The sequence below is a fragment of the Heloderma suspectum genome, chromosome 6 (assembly GCF_057233095.1).
Source record: "Heloderma suspectum isolate Gila_16-S chromosome 6, 16-S_ref, whole genome shotgun sequence".
Classification (NCBI taxonomy): domain Eukaryota; kingdom Metazoa; phylum Chordata; class Lepidosauria; order Squamata; family Helodermatidae; genus Heloderma; species Heloderma suspectum.
In genome coordinates, this window is record NC_139463.1 from 103,297,768 (window position 1) to 103,316,710 (window position 18,943).

The 18,943-nt window shown below is 47.2% G+C and overlaps 1 protein-coding gene across 1 annotated transcript in view; it reads right to left on the reverse strand.

The window, feature by feature from the left end:
• The window catches only part of LOC146342201 (integrin alpha-D-like), a 63,295-nt gene that overhangs the window by 32,513 nt on the left and 11,839 nt on the right, over window positions 1-18,943 (reverse strand). Inside the window, exons 2-10 of the mRNA XM_084805859.1 lie at window positions 14,534-14,654; window positions 14,327-14,427; window positions 12,290-12,354; window positions 11,743-11,857; window positions 9,067-9,194; window positions 6,589-6,737; window positions 6,331-6,484; window positions 1,808-1,946; window positions 846-922 (exon numbers count right to left, since the gene is read on the reverse strand). Coding sequence (XP_084661985.1) covers window positions 846-922; window positions 1,808-1,946; window positions 6,331-6,484; window positions 6,589-6,737; window positions 9,067-9,194; window positions 11,743-11,857; window positions 12,290-12,354; window positions 14,327-14,427; window positions 14,534-14,654 — 1,049 coding nt within the window. The remainder of the gene's footprint in view (window positions 1-845; window positions 923-1,807; window positions 1,947-6,330; window positions 6,485-6,588; window positions 6,738-9,066; window positions 9,195-11,742; window positions 11,858-12,289; window positions 12,355-14,326; window positions 14,428-14,533; window positions 14,655-18,943) is intronic.

The following is an 18,943-nucleotide window of genomic DNA, read 5'->3' on the forward strand; positions in this document are numbered from 1 at the left end:
CACTGGTCTCCTCCCATATACACCTGCCTGGACCCTAAGATCATCCTCAGCTGTCCTTCTCTGGGAGCCCCCTCCAAAGGAAGTGAGGTGGGTGGCTACCAAGAAGAGGGCCTTTTTTGCTGTGGCACCCCAGCTGACCATCTAGTTCAGAACCGAATTCAGTTCTGGAGGAGCTCCTGAGGGCCACATTCCAGTAGTGGTTGGGGCCAAAGGTAAAAGGGGGTGAGGCCAAAATACCAGTCTATTTTAGCTTAGAGCTCATACTATTAGCAGCTTACTCTTAGGAGAGGCACTTCAACCTTTTATAATAGGAGGAAAAAACACACAACCATGGGGAAACCACCAAACAATAGGCGGTCTAGTTCAAACAGTCACAAGATAAGACAATTCTCCCATCAGCCCCATCCTCTATAGATTTAGATCCAGATCACAATGGGTCATGAGCGAGGACACCTACACTACAGGAAGGTACCTGCAGAGCATATCTCTGCAGATGACTCAAGCAAGTAAGTCAAACTGCATGCATAGGTGGGAAGGCAACAAGATTCCCAAGCTGCTAGCCAGTCTGACTGGTGTCTGACTGGTGGAGGCATTGCTTTTCTGCCCCTAAATTCGGTAATCAGTCTCTGTGCATAAGTGAAAAAACACTCACCATATCACCCCTATATAAAATTTGAGAGGGGTTAGCTGGGCAAGGAAGCATAAATCCAGCCCACCCAGCTTCCCATTTCCAGTTGTGGAAGTCCACGAGGTGGCGCTTCCCAGACTTTTCCTGAAGCCACGCTTGAAAGATCGAGAGAAAGCAATGGAGATGCCCAGCAAAGCAGGCAGGCATTTCTACTCACTGGGGTGAGGAGGGTGCTGAATCCGCCTTGAGAAAGCTCTTGCGCAAATGAAGTGCCAGATGACGCTCCGGAGGTCCCTTTTCAGGGAAGAAAAATAATTAAGACAGGCAAATGATAAAGAATGGTGGGAGTAGGGGAAAGATTGCCTCAGAATCTGGCCTTTCTCTAAGGACATGTTATGCAGAGGTGGGCAGAAGGTAAATCTCCAGATGTTTTGGACTTCAACTCCCAGAAGCCCCTGCCAGCATGGCCAACGGTGAGGTATGCTGGGAGTTGTAGTCCAAAATATCTGGAAGACACCAGGTTGGGGAAGGTCATTATAGCACAGTAAATATGCAGTTCTTGGGGGCGGGGTGTGTCCCCAAGACCCTTCCAACAGGTAGCACTTCTGTTATGGAGATATCTCACTGACAGGGTGTTTCCAGATGAAACTTTTATGGGGCCATCACCCTGCTTTGTTCACGGAATTGTACTGGAGGCCTGGATGGCGACATCTTCCGCCCGTAACCCACCCATATTTTCCCACCACTCAGAATAACTGGTGGGAATAGCTGCACGACGCCTTTGGATTGTTAGTGCTGGGATCCCTCTGCCTGGAGGCACCCTTGGTAGGCCTCTGGGAAAAGGCCATTTTCCTCCAAGCTACCATTTCCATTGCAATTGTTACTGCTGGGTGGAGTCTGGCTGCATGGGTGTCAGAGAAACCTACTGGACAATGCCAGTGATACCACTAGTAATGAGCATCACATTTCTCCCCACACCGCCATGCTCACGATGTGCAGTGAACTGTTCAGGCCAGATTGGGAACCTAAGCAGGCAAGATTTGGGCCCCAGGTTGTCCAAGATTAGAGTTTGCATGAGGAGCTGAGCATTGAAGGGGAAATCGGGACTTAAAAAAAAAGTTGCTTGAAAAGAGTGCAAAGGGAGAGTCCTCCAGAAAGGATTGTAATGCAATTCCATACCTTCAATGGCGAAGATTGTCTCCTTCAGCTGCTTCTGAAGGTTATTAAGTGCATCAAAGCTTCCAACTGGGAAAATATTTTCAGCTGAGGAGGCGATTTTGCGCAGCTCATCTTTAACCATAAGGAACTTATTACCGACCTAGAACACACAACAGAGAGTATCACTGGAATAGGGGCAAGGCATTATTTGTGACACACTCACCCTCCGGGAAGGACCCACGAGCTTCTAGAATCTTCCACTTTCCCACCTGCCAAAGATAGTCAGTTACTCCAGGAGGCTCCACCCTCTTTCCGACTGTGTTCGTGGCCATCCTGGTATCCCTTAGTAGGACTGGCCCTACTATGAGACGAGTGAGGAGATCACCTCAGGCAGCAGTTTCGGGGGGATGGCCCTTGTCCTCAGAAGCTATTTAGGAGTTCCTTCATGAGAACAGTAATGGCAGACCAGCCGCCTGGAAGACATCTTATCCATGATTACCAGTCTGTTCTGCCCACACAAAGCTTCAACACTCTTCTCACATTCATGTGGAGCAACAGCGATTCCAACCCCTTCCCCAATATAGATGAACCTAAGAAACTGCCTTATACTGAGTCAGACCATGGTCCATCTAGCCCGGTATTGTTGACACTGGTTGGCAGAGGCTTGCCCTGCTTACTTGTGAGTAGACATGATGCTCATGCTCACTGCTTGATATTAGGGATACTATTTAAAAGCGCTGTTGAGTGAGTCCGTCCTGCTTACTTCTGAGTATGTAGGAACACAGGAAGCTGCCTTCTACTGCGTCAGACCCTTGGTCCATCTAGCCCAGTATGTCAACACTGGCTGGCAGTGGCTCTCCAGGGTTTCAGGCACGGGTCTTTCCCAGCCCTACCGGGAGATGCCAGGAGTTGAACCCGCAACCTTCTGCATACAAAGTCTGTGCTCTACCATGATGAGCTATGGCCCCTCCCTGATCTTTCTTTCTAAGATCATTCTAATATCTCCCTACCATTAGGCAGAGTCAGACAGCCACCTCAGGCAAATGAGTTTGCATATCATGAAAGGGCAGCAAATTGGAAGGTTTTATTTTATTATAGTTGTACTTTTACTGCAAGGGATGAGGAGAGGCACTGGTGGGTTTTTCCGCCTCAGGTGCTAAAAAAAGGACTGGGAAAACTTTTTCAGCCCAAGGGCTGGATTCCATTTTGGAGAAGCTGTCATGGGCTGTATTCCAGTGGTGGGCAGGACCAAAGCAAGAGTGGGTGGGGCTGAAAAACCCACCACACCAATTCCATTGCTACTAATTGGAATTAGTAGCAATGGAAAATTGCTGGGAAAATTCTGGAGCAGATCATAAAGCAATCCATCTGGAAGCACCTTGACAACAATGCAGTGATTACTCGAAGCCAACATGGATTTGTCAAAAACAAGTCCTGCCAGACAAATCTGATCTCATTTTTTGATCAAGTCACCTCCCTTGTAGACCGTGGGAATGCTGTAGACATCATATACCTCGACTTCAGCAAAGCTTTCGACAAAGTGCCCCATGATATCCTGATGAGCAAACTAGCTCGAAGTGGGCTAGATGAAACAACGATCCGGTGGATCCACAGTTGGCTACAGAATCGGACTCAAAGAGTGCTTATCAATGGGACCTTCTCAAGCTGGGGAGAGGTAACGAGTGGGGTACCACAGGGCTCAGTCCTGGGCCCAGTGCTCTTCAATATTTTTATTAATGACTTGGAGGAGGAGGTGCAGGGAATGCTGATCAAATTTGCAGATGACACAAAATTGGGAGGGATAGCTAATACTTTGGAAGACAGAAACAAAATTCAAAGTGATCTGGATAGACTGGAGTGCTGGGCAGAAAACAACAGAATGACATTTAATAGGGACAAATGCCAAGTTCTGCACCTAGGAAAAAGAAACCAAATGCACAGTTACAAGATGGGGGATACGTGGCTCAACCACACTACGAGCGAGAAGGATCTTGGAATTGTCGTCGATCACAAGCTGAATATGAGCCAACAATGTGATGTGGCTGCAAAAAAGGCAAATGCTATTTTGGGCTGCATTCATAGAAGCATCGCTTCCAAATCCCGGGAAGTACTAGTTCCCCTCTACTCAGCACTGGTTAGGCCTCATCTGGAGTACTGTGTCCAGTTCTGGGCACCACACTTTAAGAAGGATGCAGACAAGCTGGAGAGGGTTCAAAGGAGGGCAACAAAGATGATCAGGGGACTGGAAACAAAGCCCTATGAAGAGAGACTGAAAGAACTGGGCATGTTTAGCCTTGAGAAGAGAAGACTGAGGGGAGATATGATAGCACTCTTCAAGTACTTGAAAGGTTGTCACAGAGAAGAAGGCCAGGATCTCTTCTTGATCATCCCAGAGTGCAGGACACGGAATAATGGGCTCAAGTTACAGGAAGCCAGATTCCGACTGAACATCAGGAAAAACTTCCTGAGTGTCAGAGCAATACGGCAATGGAACCAATTACCTGGGGAGGTGGTGGGCTCTCCCACACTGGAGGCCTTCAAGACGAGGCTGGACAGCCATTTGTCAGGGATGCTCTGACTTGGATTCCTGCATTGAGCAGGGGGTTGGACTCGATGGCCTTGTAGGCCCCTTCCAACCCTACTATTCTATGATTCTATGATTCTATAATTTACAGTAGGAAGCATGTCTACTCAGAAGTAAGCATGAGCAGCATGTCTGCTCAGAAGTATGAAGGACTGAATCGCTCGGCAGCACTTTCAAATAGCACCCCAAGTGTTGGACAGTCTCTCAGTGGTAGAGCACATGCTTTGCATGATGAGGTCCCAGGTTCAATCCCTGGCATCTCCATGTAGGGCTAGGAAAGAATCCTCCCTGGACCGGGAGAACCACTGCCAGCCAGTGTCGACAATACTGGATACAGTGCTGACTCCAGGTTTCTGCAGGCCCCTGAGCGAGCTCCCCTGAAAGGCCCCCCTCCCCCAGTGAGCCCGCCTTCTCACTGCCACTGTCCCCAGCTGCTATCGCTCCTCCTCCTCATTGCTACCACTTGCTTGTTTGACAGGCACAGAGCCAGTGAGCCAGTGAGCCAGTAGCCATGCCATCTACTGCTCCTCCTTGTCACCGCCACTGTTGCCTGGCCCAGAGCGAGAGCGTGGTGAACAAGCAGGTTACAAGCAGGAGCAAGTCCGGGGGCTCTTGCCAGTGGACCCCTGCTCAAGTGTGAACCCTCAACAGGTGCCCAAACATGCCTACCCTTGATGCCAGCCCTGGCTAGATGGTCTGGCTCTGTGTAAGGCAGCTCCTAATATCAAGCGGTAAGCATGAGTATCATGTCTACTCACAAGTAAGCAGGGCCAGCCTCTGCATGCCTACTAAGATATAAGCAGGACAAGGGTGAGAATGACACAGGACTGAACCCCTCAGCAACTTCCTCCCTTGTCCCCACCTTCTCTGCCCCTAGGGGAAAGCTCTTGTCTCTGGGCTCCTTCCTGCGATTGAGATTGCTCGTTCATAGAAGTTTGCGGGCTCTTTTCATGACGGCGTGTCCCTCCAGGGCATCTCCTGCACTAAATGCCCCTTGTTCCGTTTTTAAATAGATCGCAGATAATGAGCTATCAAATTACCCCTTTGTGTTCCACTTCAGTTTCCTCCGTGAAGAGAGTTAAAGCGGGAAGAAGAGGAGCGAGACCAATGAAAGATAAGGGAAGACTCAGATATGGGGGAGAAGGAGGGGGGGTGGGGGAGCGAATGTAAAGGGAGTCAGTGGTGATCCTGCATTTAAAACAGAAGCAGAAAGCCCCGTTTTAAATGCAGGACTTTAGGCTGGTGTAGAGATGCCCCCGTATCAGCAGCTGATAAGCGCTTTCCTCTGCTAAGCTCAGAGAAAGAGCGTATTTTTCAGTGCTGGGTAGCAGAAAACACTTCTCTCTGATCAGCTACTGACTGGAGATGAACTTTTCTCTCCGATGTGGAGGAGAGGGCTGGAGAAGAAGCTGCCAGTGCCAGATGGGGAACCCCTGTGGGCTTTATCAGGCCTGTGGGTTCCCCCTCCCTGTGCTAAAATTATTTGACCAGAATCGGGTACAATACAGAGTACAGTACCCAATATACTATACAGAGCTGCCCAAAGACATTTTGCTGCCTGAGGAGGAACAGCAAATGGTGTCGGACACCATTTGCTGTTCCTCCTCACGCAGTAAGATGTCTTTGGGTGGCTCTGATCTGCTAGATTTCCTCCCGGATGTGTCCTTTAAAGCCTCTCCAGAGCCTTCCCAGCAATTCTTAGACGTTTCGAAAAAGTCCCCTAGTCTTTGGCGATTTTGCCAAGTAGCCTCCAAACACTTCTCTTTGCAGACTGAGGAACAAGACTTTTGATTTTTTTAGCGAAAACAGATTTCAAGACATCAGGGCCCAGAATATCCATTTTTTGTGCTCGCCGACTGCAGCCACAGCATGAATGTGCACTCATTCTGGCTTGTAATCCAAAGCACCCATCAGCAGTTGTCTTCCCCAAACCGCCATTCTCCACACCCCTTCAGCCTACCCCAATGGCGTAGCGGATGATGCCTTTTTGATCCGCGGCCTCATTGGCTGCCTCAAAGGTGGTGTGCTTGTCATTGGATTCGCCATCTGTTAGGACAATGAGGAGCTTCTTGCTGTGAGGTCGCATGCCACGCTCAGGCGTGAAGACATCATTCCTGCAAGGGTGGTGGCAGTGGTTGGGTTGCCTCTGAAGAGGCCACGGTCAAGAGGGAGTCTTGCAACAAAACCCCAACCCTGTCCCCATCTCTCTGATACTCACGCCACAAAGCGGATCGCAGTGGGGGTGTGGGTATTTCCTCGGGTACGCGGGACTCTGTGAAGGATGTCCTTCACCTGGCCTCCAGCTCCATTGTAGAACGCAAAATCAAAAACAAGGTAGGGTGCAGTGGAGTACTGGACCACAGCAAACTGGGGAGGGGAGCGGAAGAAAAACAGATGACCCAGCCAGAAATTACACTCCTCTTTTCCTATGTAACAAGGAGTACAGATTTACAGGGGCAGAATCAGTATCTCTGGGAGCACTCCAGAGTAAGGGTCCTCGACCTTGCTGGACCTGTGGACGTGTTTGAGAAATGGAGAACTGGCTCCCACAGAGGATGTGCCCTGCCACATAATGGCTGCCGTGGGGGTCTGCCTAGTGAAAATTGGGAAAGAGCAAGGCAAGAGGCTGCGAGCAGGGAGGAAGAAGACTGACCTAACCCTTTCCAGGGTTTTTTTTTTTACAATGATTTTTTTGAAGGGGGCAGGGAGGGGAGAGATTTATGGGCGCCTGTGGGTGCCATTGGAAGAGCCATGCATCTGCGGACACTGTGTTGGGGACCCCCTTCTCCAGAGACTGATTTAGCCCTTCCATTTTTATCTAGAACAAATGACATCAACTTTAAAGCTAATTGATGGAAGTTCATTTTCATGGTTACTACCCAAACGACCTGTAGAGCTTTAAAAAAAAGAAAGAAAAGTCAAACTCACTAAGGATGCAGCCCTGTGCATGTTTAGACAGAAAAAAAAGTCCTACAACAGGCATGCTGGGAGTTGTAGGAGTTTTTTCTGTCTAAACATGCACAGGGCTGTGCCCTTAGAGCTTTTTTTCACCTTAGCTCAGTGCAGACAGTACAGTCAACAAACATGGAGCTCAGCTTGGCGCCCTCTTCAACTTGGTGCCCAGGGCAAGCGCCAAACTCACTCATCCCTGACGACAGCCCTGCATCTATGCACTTTTTGTAGGGTGCCTTGCCTGATGGTAGCTGAGATGGATTTAAGTGGTCCCTTCTGCTACATAGGCTTCGACTGGTCTTGAGGCAAAGCGCACCCCGAATTATTTTCCCCATGTTCGATTAAGCCCCTCCAATGAAGTGGGGGGACCCTTCCATCAGGAGGATCTTGCATTTGCTAGATACAGTGCTCCTTACAGGGCCCGGCTGAGAAATAAAACGTTGCAGCATACCCACCGACTAGTTTCAGATTGCACAAATTCGAAACTTTAAAAGGAAGCGTTCAGGGGGCTCCTTCTGTTTTAGTATATTTAGCCAAGGAGGCTGGTGACTCCAGTTTCTGTGGGGCTGTGGATCCACTCTGAATTTCAGTCAGAATCAGTCAGAACTCTAAAGAAGCTCTCCAAGGTGATGAACCCATTTTGAGGATAGGGTTCAGCACTTTGGCTAGCTCCTTTAGCGTTCTGACTGGTTCTGGCTGAAACCCAGAGCGGATTTACAGCCCCACTACAATAGGAGCCACCAGCCTGCACTGCCCCCAGATCACGTTTTGGGCATTTGTTACAGCTTGAAATGCCTTGGACATGACTTGAAAATGCTCTTGCCAGGGCTCACCAAGGGCCCCCAAAATACATGTGAGGCTGTATCCAGGTCTCAGGTCACCTGTCGGCCATCCCTGCTTAGAACCAGCACAAACTGGCAGCCAAGGAAACATCTTTTGCACAGCTGCGTTACGCTCCACATGATTAACTGCAGTTAAAGGCCTGGCTGGCAGCTGCATCCTGCTCCACCTGCAATTTCCAAACAGTCTTCAAGAGAAGAACACTGCAGCCCTCAACCCTAGAGGTTACATCAAAGCAGGTTATGATGCCTCCAGAATGGTTATGATGTCTCTGTAATAGGGCTTTTCTACACGAGGCATTTATCATGCACTTGTCAGTCCCTGGTCATGGTTGTTAATGGGTTCTTTAGATGACGACATGACCCTCCAATTTCACTTCTGCACCTAAACAGCACTTTCAGTGAGTTTTTTTTAGAGCAGGGAAAATGCAGTATTTAATTGTAAGAGTGAAAGAAACTGCTTTTTTCTTTTGTGTATTTGCACTACTATGCAGTACCACAGCGCCACCTAGAGGTTATGTAGCAGAAAAGCAGGAAAAGATATGCTCTTCATGTAGTGCTCAGATCTCAAATCTGTGAGGAAACTGAAAGTAGATACAGCGGATTAACAGCCTCATGCAGAAAAACTAATTGACTCAAAAACTCTATGTCCCAATTTGCAGGTGAGATATTACAGGGGTGCAGCAGCAAGTACACAGAAAGTCATGTTAACAGGTTTGTAATTTAAAATACATGTAGACGTTAACATTTCTGGCCATACATTGGGTGGCTCTAATAAACAAAGCCTGCTTTTGATTGAAACCAGCACATAAACACATGTACACAGAGCGTCAGCTCCTACAAGCCAGTCAGTGCCATCAACGCCACAGTCAGTGTCCGCACAGATACCTTTCGATTGCTCTCACCTGTACATCTACCTCAGCCACAGAATCCATGAACTTCAAGAAGAAGTCCTGCATGATGTGGAAGTCACTGTCCTTAATGCTCCCGGAGTCATCATATAAGATTGCAGCATCCACGCCAAAGAGGCACTCTAGGTGGACAAGAGGCATGATGGGTGTGGTAAAATGGGTTGTAGGCACCTGGGTGTACTTAGAAAGTTACTGGATCTCAGTGGGGAGAATTTCCCTTTTTTCCATTGCCTATTCCTTCTCTACAGAGAAACGACTTGTTCTTCAGCTGCCACTAACAGAGGACACATGATGACCTTCCAGTTAAACATATCTGCATATTTATGAGCCTATCAAACCATCATTGTTCCTGGATTATCTCCTGATAATTTTTCCCCAATTTAACTACTGGCAAAGATCAAACTCCTGGGGGTTCCCCATTGTGCTCAAAACCAATAACAAAAACAGGGGGGGCAGGGGGAGAAAAAATCCACCCTTTTCCGCTCCTTTTTTTTTTTTTGGTAGCATAGCACCCCCAAAGAAGCAGCCCTTTGAGACCCACAACAATTCTCTCCCATAAAAACTCCTTTGCACAATGCTTTTTAATGTCTGATGACGCTCAGATGACAATTACAAATTGGGAATTGGGATGTGCACCCCAAAGTAAGCTTTGAACCCGCATAAGTCATATGCCCACTCTTCCAGGGGAGTGTCCTCTATGACAGCACTGGGCAGAGGGTAGATCAGAATCCACCAGTAGCTCTCCAGGTGATCGGCTGTAGATCACCAAGGGTTTCCAATAGCGACAATAAAAAAGCCTACTTTCCTCCTAAATTAGGCTGCTGAAACCAAAAATGTTTTGGGGAAAGAAGGAGCAGGCTTGTACACAAAAGGATTTGCATGCAAAAGAATTTGTGTGTGAGCTCCAGCTCTGGTATTGAAAACAAATTCCTCGTCTGAACATGTGCTCAGAAGCATCTTGTTCTCCAAGTCTGTGTCCACCTTCTTAAGCCACTGTGTTACACCTGGCTCTGACTGGTGGATCTCACAGTTCTCCTGAAAAAACAAAGTAGATCCCATAAGCCTAAAGCTGGGGTGAGAAACCTTTTTCAATCCAAAGGCCAAATTCCAATCAGGGAAAGGTCTCGGGGGCCACATTCCATCTGTGGGCAGGGCCAAAGGGAAAGTGGGTGTGGCTTAAGGCAGGGTAGGCAGGACCAAGACATGATTTTTACCATTTTAGGCCTACTCAGAAGTAAACAGGACAAGCCCCTGTAAGCAGAACTGAATCACTCAGCAGCATTTTGAAATAGCTATTCTATCGAGCTTCTGCATGCCTACTCACAAGTAAACAGGGCATGCCTCAGAGGTAAGCAGGACTGAAACACTTCTCTCCTGAATGAAAAAGCTCTCATCTGTGATCAGTTCCCTGCTGAGCACTGAGAAAGGGAATCTTTTTCAGCACCCAGCACCCCCCCCCCCATTCCTACAAAAATACCTGGGAATATTGGGGGGGAGGGCAGAGGAGGACATATAAGAGGGTTGTTCTTCTTGCTTGTGAGCAGACATGCAGGGGCTTGGTTTTTGCGATACTCTCAGTCCTGCTTTCTTCTGAGTAGACATGCAGAGGCTTGTCCTGCTTACTGCTGAGTAGGCTTAAAATCAGTAAGAATCATATATGGGCCCACCCACTCTGCCTCTGGCCACACCAACAGAGGGCATGCGGCCCCTGAGACCTTTTCTCAGAATGTTATTTTATTTATTTAACAATATTTATGAATCGCTTCTATTAAATAAAAGTCTAAGTGCTGTATAGAGGACAAGATTACCTTCCTGGGAATGCCTATTGAAAAAGGTATGTTTTTAGCAGGCGCTGAAAACCCAGAAGGGTTGGTGCTTGCCTCATCTGTAATGATCGGAAGTTCCAGAGAGTGAGCACTGAGACATGAAAGACTTTATTCCAAGCCATGATGGACTGGACCTCCCAAAACCTGGGTACCACCAGGAGGGTATCACCAGGTGAACGCAGCAACTGAGCAGGCCAGTAGGGGATCATGTGATCTCTTACATATCCTGGTTTTGAGCTGTTCAGCCGTTAGACTGAAAGTTTCCTACCCCAGACTAAAAGGACACAGAGTATATGTCAAGGAAAATTGAGTGGCAATCCTAGTCTAAGCCTAAACTGAACCCATACTCCTGTCTTCCTTTCCCTATACGGTTCCGGCCCTGCCTATCTCAAGAAGCTCCTCCAGCAACACCAGACAGGCTGCTCAACAAGATCAGCCTCAGATGGCCTTCTCTCTGTCCCATCAGCCAGGACAGCTAGGCTGGTGAGGATGAGGGAGGGGGTCTTCTCTGTGATGGCCCCCACTCTGTGGAACTCCCTCCCTAGGGAACTCCACCATGCCCTCTCTTTAATGAGCTTCCGCCACACACTGAAAACTTGGTTATTCAGGCAGGCATTTGGGGTGGGTTAGGGTATTTTTAAATAATGTTTAATGTGTAATTTTACTGTTTTAAATTGTACTGTTGTAGATCGCCCAGAGTGGCCGGGTGACCGGCCAGATGGGTGATTAAGAAATTTAATTAATAAATAAATAAATTTCCTCTGATCACACCAATGCTCTCCAGCTCAGCTTATTACTGCAATGGGCTAGGAGGCACACACAGCTTCTCCTCTCCAGATCTAACCTTGGAAAGCTGGACGGATCACTTTCGAATTTTGGTTAAAGTTGCTCATGATATAGCAGACGCCGTTCAGATAATCGAACGTCCCACACCGGCGCTCCCAAGTTGGACCACAGGCCTGTGGGAAAGGAAGAATGAATAGCCATGGCCTCTCTGGCTGTTTCATCCAGTTGCTCTCAGCCAGATTTCTCCAACCTGCCATTTTCCAGATGTGTTGGATTACAACTCCCATCATTCATGGTTAGGGATGATGGTAACTGTGTGGTTTGTTTGTTTGTTTAAAATGCTTATAAGCCACCTTTTAGGGAAACCCTTCCCAAGGCGCTGTACCAAATTTAAAACCACAAAGCACAATAAAACAATGGTAACAATAAATAATAAGACAATAATAAAATCAAAGTAACAATTAGCCCCGCACATCTGGAGGGCACCAGCTTGTCTTGGCCAGGCCCAGAGAAGCTCCTCTTCTTTTCTGAGTGGCGGACTCAGGTCCTCTGCAAACCCAGGCAGACCCCAGATTTGTATATTGGCTCTATTCGCTTTTACTTACTATTATTTTGGAATTGGAAGCTTCATCAGCTGCTAGTGAGAGGCCCAGAGATATTCCAGGGATGTCTTAGGCATGTGAAAGGGAAGACAGACAAACAGATCAAAGGGAGAAAGAGTTTGGCAGCATATCACAACTTTAGCTCATGAGTGTGTGCTCACACACACAGTGGCCATCCATTCTGCATACCCTCAAAAACAGGTTGATGAAGAGGCACTCTTGTGCACTTGTAACACACCTGTCTACTTTCCTTTACAAATAATAATTGAAAAATCCACTAAGGCTAGAATGCTTGATTTATTTATTTAATCAGTCAGCCATTTTGTAGACTGCTTGACTATATCTAAAAGGACATATCGAATCAGTTTACAAGTTACCGGTTTATGAGGTAAAGTGGTTTACTTTACCTCACAATTGATCTTGCTAGACTTATTTTCAGCATGGCTGCAGCAAAAATACGCTCAGCAACTTTGGCTCTCTGGATAAGGTGTTTATGGGGGAGAAAGGGAAGGTGCACTCCAGCGCTTTGTGTCCAAGTGTGCACATTTACATGCATGTGCACCAAGTCAGGGATGCATCCTCCATTTTTTTAACTCCAAGAGATCAATAGCTACTAATCATGATGGCTTAGGATACCCATGTATCCTGCTTTGCAATGGTCTGCAGGGCCAGCACAAGACCTCCTGCCACCGGAGACGGGAGGACACACCGCCTTCCTCTTTCTCCCCACCGCCCTGGCTGCTGCCCCCACCTGGCTCTCCCTTGTTCCCATCCTTTTCCCTTCTTCCACAAAACTGAACATGCATGTCTGAACACAAGTGATGAGAAGGCCAAGGGCTACATCTCTCCCATACATCCCATTTGCCACCTTTTCCTTCCCATGTGTTGTCAAACTGTATGAACCTTGCTTGCATCTCTCCCTTTACACACACACACACACACACACACACACACTCTAAGCTAAATCAGGGATGGGCACCTTGTAGCCCTCCAGATGTTGTTGGACTTCATCTGCCATCAGCATAGTCAATAGTAGCAGCTGCACAGCTAGGCCGTTTTAGACCCTGGACTTAATTTTCTTTTGGGGCCCCATTTAGATAGGCGTGTGACTCACTTCCATTATGAAGCACACAACTAACATTTCTCCCCACACAACTGTCACTGCTTCACAGTTGCTTTTACATTCCTGATATGTCAGAACAGCAACAAAACTGTTCGCCAACCCTGATTTAAAAAATTAAAAATTAAAACTTCTCTGAGCATGTGCAGTTTTGCATTTTAAGCTCACTTAAATCATAGCACCATCGTGAATACAGGAATAACATGGAGTTTGCTTCTGCTGCGCTCATCACCTGCTGCTCTCTGCATAGTCATTCTGGGCCCCAAGGTCCAGCCCTAGCTGCACCACTGAATGGTGCAGGCCAAAACATCTGGAGAGCCACATGTTCCCTGGCCCTAAGCTAAACGTTGCTTAGGTTAGATCCAGTGGAAGCTGGTGGCTCTGATGAGAGAGCTATCCAAGGCACTGATCCTATTTGGGGGGTAGGATTCAGCACCTTGGAGAGCTTCTTTAGAGTTCTGACTGAAACCTGGCGTGGCTTCACCGCCCCATTGACATCAGAGTCACCAGCCTCCACTGGTTAGATCCCAGTGCATCTTATCCTATCCTTGGAGAGGCCAGGATGAAAAAAGTACAGCACCCAACCCCTTCCCATTAACTGAAGATAACTCCCACCCCACGATCAAAACCATATTCACACTGCAGACTTAAATTGGCTTAATAGTCATTCTCTCTCCTCAGAGAATATTGAAAATGGTAGTTCAGTGAGAAGGGCTAGGCTGGGATGTTTAATGAAGCGCTCCCTCCGAACTACAATTCCCAGGATTCTTTGGGGAAAGCCACGATTAAACCAGGATAAAACTGGTGTCATGTAGATATGCCCCCTAAGAGTTATTTCCAGTCCCATGAGGTAATTACAGCATATTACACCACTCTCGCCTCCAAACAGAGAGGAGGCGTACAAATTGTTTTTAGCTTACGTTCACGGTGGGGAACCACTGGCTGGCACGTTTCTGTATCATATGAACAGTGGAAAAGGGATTCCATCTGGTTGCCCGACAGGGGGGCACTCACAACCAACCTGCAGGAGGGAGGCAGGAATTTTTAACATCAGTATTCATGGGAAGATGGCTGATCAGACCAAAACAAAAATGAATGTGGTCACACATCTTTGGTTTGGTTCTCACCAGGATGTGCCATTTGACCTTGTCTGGATGACACGATAGCCAAACTGGGCAGCCTCGTCACCTTTGAAAACCACTGGAGTCTCTATATCGATGATGCTGAAATTCGAAGAGAGTGATGAGCCTGGGAGGAAGAAAGCATAGCATCAATGCTCCCAAGAGTACATTTTTTAAGAGCTGGCAGGGGAAGTCAAATGGGGAAAGGGCGTGTGTGTGGGAAGAGTCTGTTTTACAAGATGAGATTAAAAGATAAAGGAAAAGACCTCCTGAAAGCAGAAGTAGCACTGAGAGCCAGTGTGGTGTAATGGCTACAGTGCTGGACTGGGGTTCCGGAGATCTGGGTTCTAGTCGCCACACGGTCATGGCGGATCACTGGGTGACTTTGGGCCCGTCACAGCCCAACCCACCTCACAGGGTGGTTGTTGTGAGGATAAAATGGAGGAGGAGGACTACGTACACCACCTTGGGTTCCTTAAGGAGGAAACAAGGCAGGATATAAATGTAATAAAACAAACAAACAAACTGAGGGTATAGTCAGTTGAAGAGATTGCCAATTCAATAAACAGACCCAAGTGTGCATTCTTACAAGTTTGGCCATCTTGTCTATGCCAGGGGTGGGGAACCTGTAGCCCTCCAGATGTTGCTGAACTGAATCTCCCATCAGCCCCAGCCAGGCTGGCCAATGGTCAAAGGGTGATGGGAATTGTGGTCCAACAACAACTGAGGAGCCACAGGTAGAAGAGGGAGAGACAGGAAGCAGGACTCATCCATCTGCTCAGCTGAGAGACCAGCAACATTTGGCCCCTCTTTTGTTGTTGTTCAGTCGTTCAGTCGTGTCCGACTCTTCGTGATCCCATGGACCATAGCACGCCAGGCCTTCCAGTCCTGCACTCTCTCCCAGAGTGTGCTCAAGTTCATACTCATTGCATCGGTGATGCTATCTAGCCATCTCATCCTCTGCTGTCCCTTCTCCTTTTGCCTTCAGTCTTTCCCAGCATCAGGGTCTTTTCCAAAGAGTTTTCTCTTCGCATTAGGTGGCCAAAATATTGGAGCTTCAGCTTCAGTATCTGTCCTTCCAATGAGCACTCAGGGTTGATTTCCTTTAGGATGGACTGATTTGACCTCCTTGCAGTCCAGGGGACTCGTAAGACTCTTCTCCAGCACTACAGTTCGAAAGCATCAATTCTGTGGCGCTCAGCCTTCCTTATAGTCCAGCTCTCACAGCCATACATTACTACTGGAAAAACCATAGCTTTGATTATACGGACCTTTGTCGGCAAGGTGATGTCTCTGCTTCTTACTATGCTGTCTAGGTTTGCCATAGCTTTCCTCCCAAGGAGCAAGAGTCTTTTAATTTCATGGCTACAGTCACCATCTGCGGTGATCTTGGAGCCCAAGAAAATAAAATCTGTCACTGCTTCCATTTCTTCCCCTTCTATATGCCAGGAAGTGATGGGGCCAGATGCCACGATCTTCGTTTTTTTAATGTTGAGTTTCAAACCAGCTTTTGCACTCTCCTCTTTCACCCTCAACAAGAGGCTCTTTAGATCCTCTTCGCTTTCTGCCATTAGGGTGGTATCGTCTGCATATCAGAGGTTGTTGATAATTCTCCCAGCAATCTTAATTCCAACCTGTGATTCATCCAACCTGGCGTTTCTCATGATGTACTCTGCATATAAGTTAAATAAGCAGGGTGACAATATACAGCCTTGTCGTCCTCCTTTCCCAATTTTGAACCACTCAGTTGTTCCATGTCTGGTTCTTACTGTTGCTTCTTGACCCTCATACAGGTTTCTCAGGAGACAGGTAAGGTGGTCTGGTACTCCCACCACTTTCAGAATTTGCCACAGTTTGTTGTGATCCACACAATCAAAGGCTTTAGTGTAGTCAATGAAGCAGAAATAGAAGTTTTTCTGGAATTCTCTTGCTTTCTCCATGATCCAGCGAAAGTTGGCCATTTGATCTCTAGTTCCTCTGCCTCTTCGAAACCCAGCTTGTACTTCCAGTAGTTCTCAGTTCGCATGCTGCTGAAGCCTAGCTTGTAGGATTTTGAGCATCACCTTGCTGGCATGTGAAATGAGCGCAATTGTGAGGTAGTTTGAACACTCTTTGGCATTGCCCTTCTTTGGGATTGGAATGTAAACTGACCTTTTCCAGTCTTGCGGCCATTGTTGGGTGTTCCAAATTTGTTGGCATATTGAATGCAGCACTTTAACAGCATCATCTTTTAGGATTTTAAATAGCTCAGCTGGAATGCTGTCATCGCCGCTAGCTTTGCTGTTACTAATGCTTCCTAAGGCCCACTTGACTTCACTCTCGAGGATGTCCGGCTCAAGTTCAGTGACCGCACTATCATGGCTATCAGGGACATTCAGATCTTTCCTGTATAGTTCTTCTGTGTATTCTTGCCACCTCTTCTTAATCTCATCTGCTTCTGTGAGGTCCCTGCCTTCTTTGTCCTTTATCATGCCCGTCTTTGCACAAAACGTTCCCTTGAGATCTCCAATTTTCTTGAAGAGATCTCTAGTCTTTCCCATTCTGTTGTTTTCCTCAATTTCTTTGCATTGTTCATTTAAGAAGGCCTTCTTGTCTCTCCTTGCTATTCTCTGGAACTCTGCATTCAGTTGGATATATCTTCCCCTTTCTCCCTTGCTTTTTGCTTCCCTTCTTTCCTCAGCTACTTGTAAAGCCTCATCAGACAGCCACTTGGCTTTCTTGCATTTCTTTTTCTTTGGGATGGATTGAGTTGCTGCCTCCTGAACAATGTTACGGACCTCCATCCATAGTTCCTCAGGCACTCTGTCTATCAGGTCTAATCCCTGAAATCTATTCCTCACCTCCACTGTATATTCATAAGGGATATGATTGAGGTCATACCTGAATGGTTTAGTGGTTTTCCCGACGTTCTTCAATTTAAGCCGAAATGTTGCAACAAGAAGCTCATGATCTGAGCCACAGTCAGCTCCAGGTCTTGTTTTTACTGACTGTATAGAGCTTCTCCATCTTGGGCTGCAAAGGACATAATCAATCTGATTTCAATATTGACCACCTGGTGATGTCCATGTGTAGAGTCGCCTCTTGTGCTGTTGGAAAAGAGTGTTTGCTATGATCAGCGTGTTCTCTTGGCAAAACTCTATTAGCTTTTGTCCTGCTTCACTTTGTACACCAAGGCCATGCCTGCCTGTTATCCCGGTGATTTCTTGACTTCCTACTTTAGCATTCCAATCCCCTATGATGAAGAGGACATCTTTTTTGGTGTTAGTTCTAGAAGGTGTTGTAGGTCTTCACAGAACCAATCAACCTCAGCTTCTTCGGCATCAGTGGTTGGTGCATAGACTTGAATTACTGTGATGTTGAATGGTTTGCCTTGGATTCGTACTGAGATCATTCTATCGTTTTTAAGATTGTACCCCAGTACTGCTTTTCCCACCCTTTTGTTGACTATGAGTGCTACTCCATTTCTTCTAAGGGATTCTTGCCCACAGTAGTAGATATGATGGTCACCTGAATTAAATTCGCCCATGCCTGTCCATTTTAGTTCACTGATTCCCAAGATGTCGATGTTCAATCTTGCCATCTCATGTTTGACCACCTCCAGCTTACCATTGATCTTACATTGCAGGTTCCTAAACAATATTGTTCTTTACAGCATCGGATTTTCTTTTCAGCACCAGACACATCCACAGCTGAGTGTCCTTTCGGCTTTGGCCCAGCCGCTTCACTCTTTCTGGCACTACTTGGAAATTCCCTCTGCTCTTCCCCAGTAGTATATTGGACACTTTCCGACCCGAGGGGCTCATCTTCCGGCGTCATATCTTTTAGCCTTGCGATACATTCCATGGGGTTTTCTTGGCAAGAATACTGGAGTGGGTTGCCATTTCCTTCTCCAGTGGACCACATTTTGTCAGAACTCTCCACCATGACCTGTCCGTCTTGGGTGGCCCTGCACGGCATAGCTTATGGCTTCACTAAGTTACGCAAGCCCCTTCGCCACAACAAGGCAGTGATCCATGAAGAGGCCCCTCTTTAAACTGTTTCTATTCCAGGCTATGATAAGAAGTCTAGCAACATCTGTCTGCATTGCAGCTGCATTACAGCTGGGCATTACAAGAACCTTATAACATTAAGAATTGGTGCCTTCGTTTTTTTGTCTTCCTTTTCCCTCCCCATCCCTTTTTCCTTTTGTGCTGTTTGTTTTTTAGATTGTAAGCCTGAGAGCATTTGCTTGTATTGATCTGTAAGCTACTCTGGGAGAGTTCTTGGCAGAAGAGTGGGATAGAAATGCTTTGAATGAAAAAATAAAACAAACACTTTGTTAGCGCAAGTTGCTCAAGTTGTCCTCCTCAGCATCGGCGTCAGAGGTTGGCATTGGTGGGCACCTGCTGAGGCCCACACCCCTGCTGGGGCCCCACT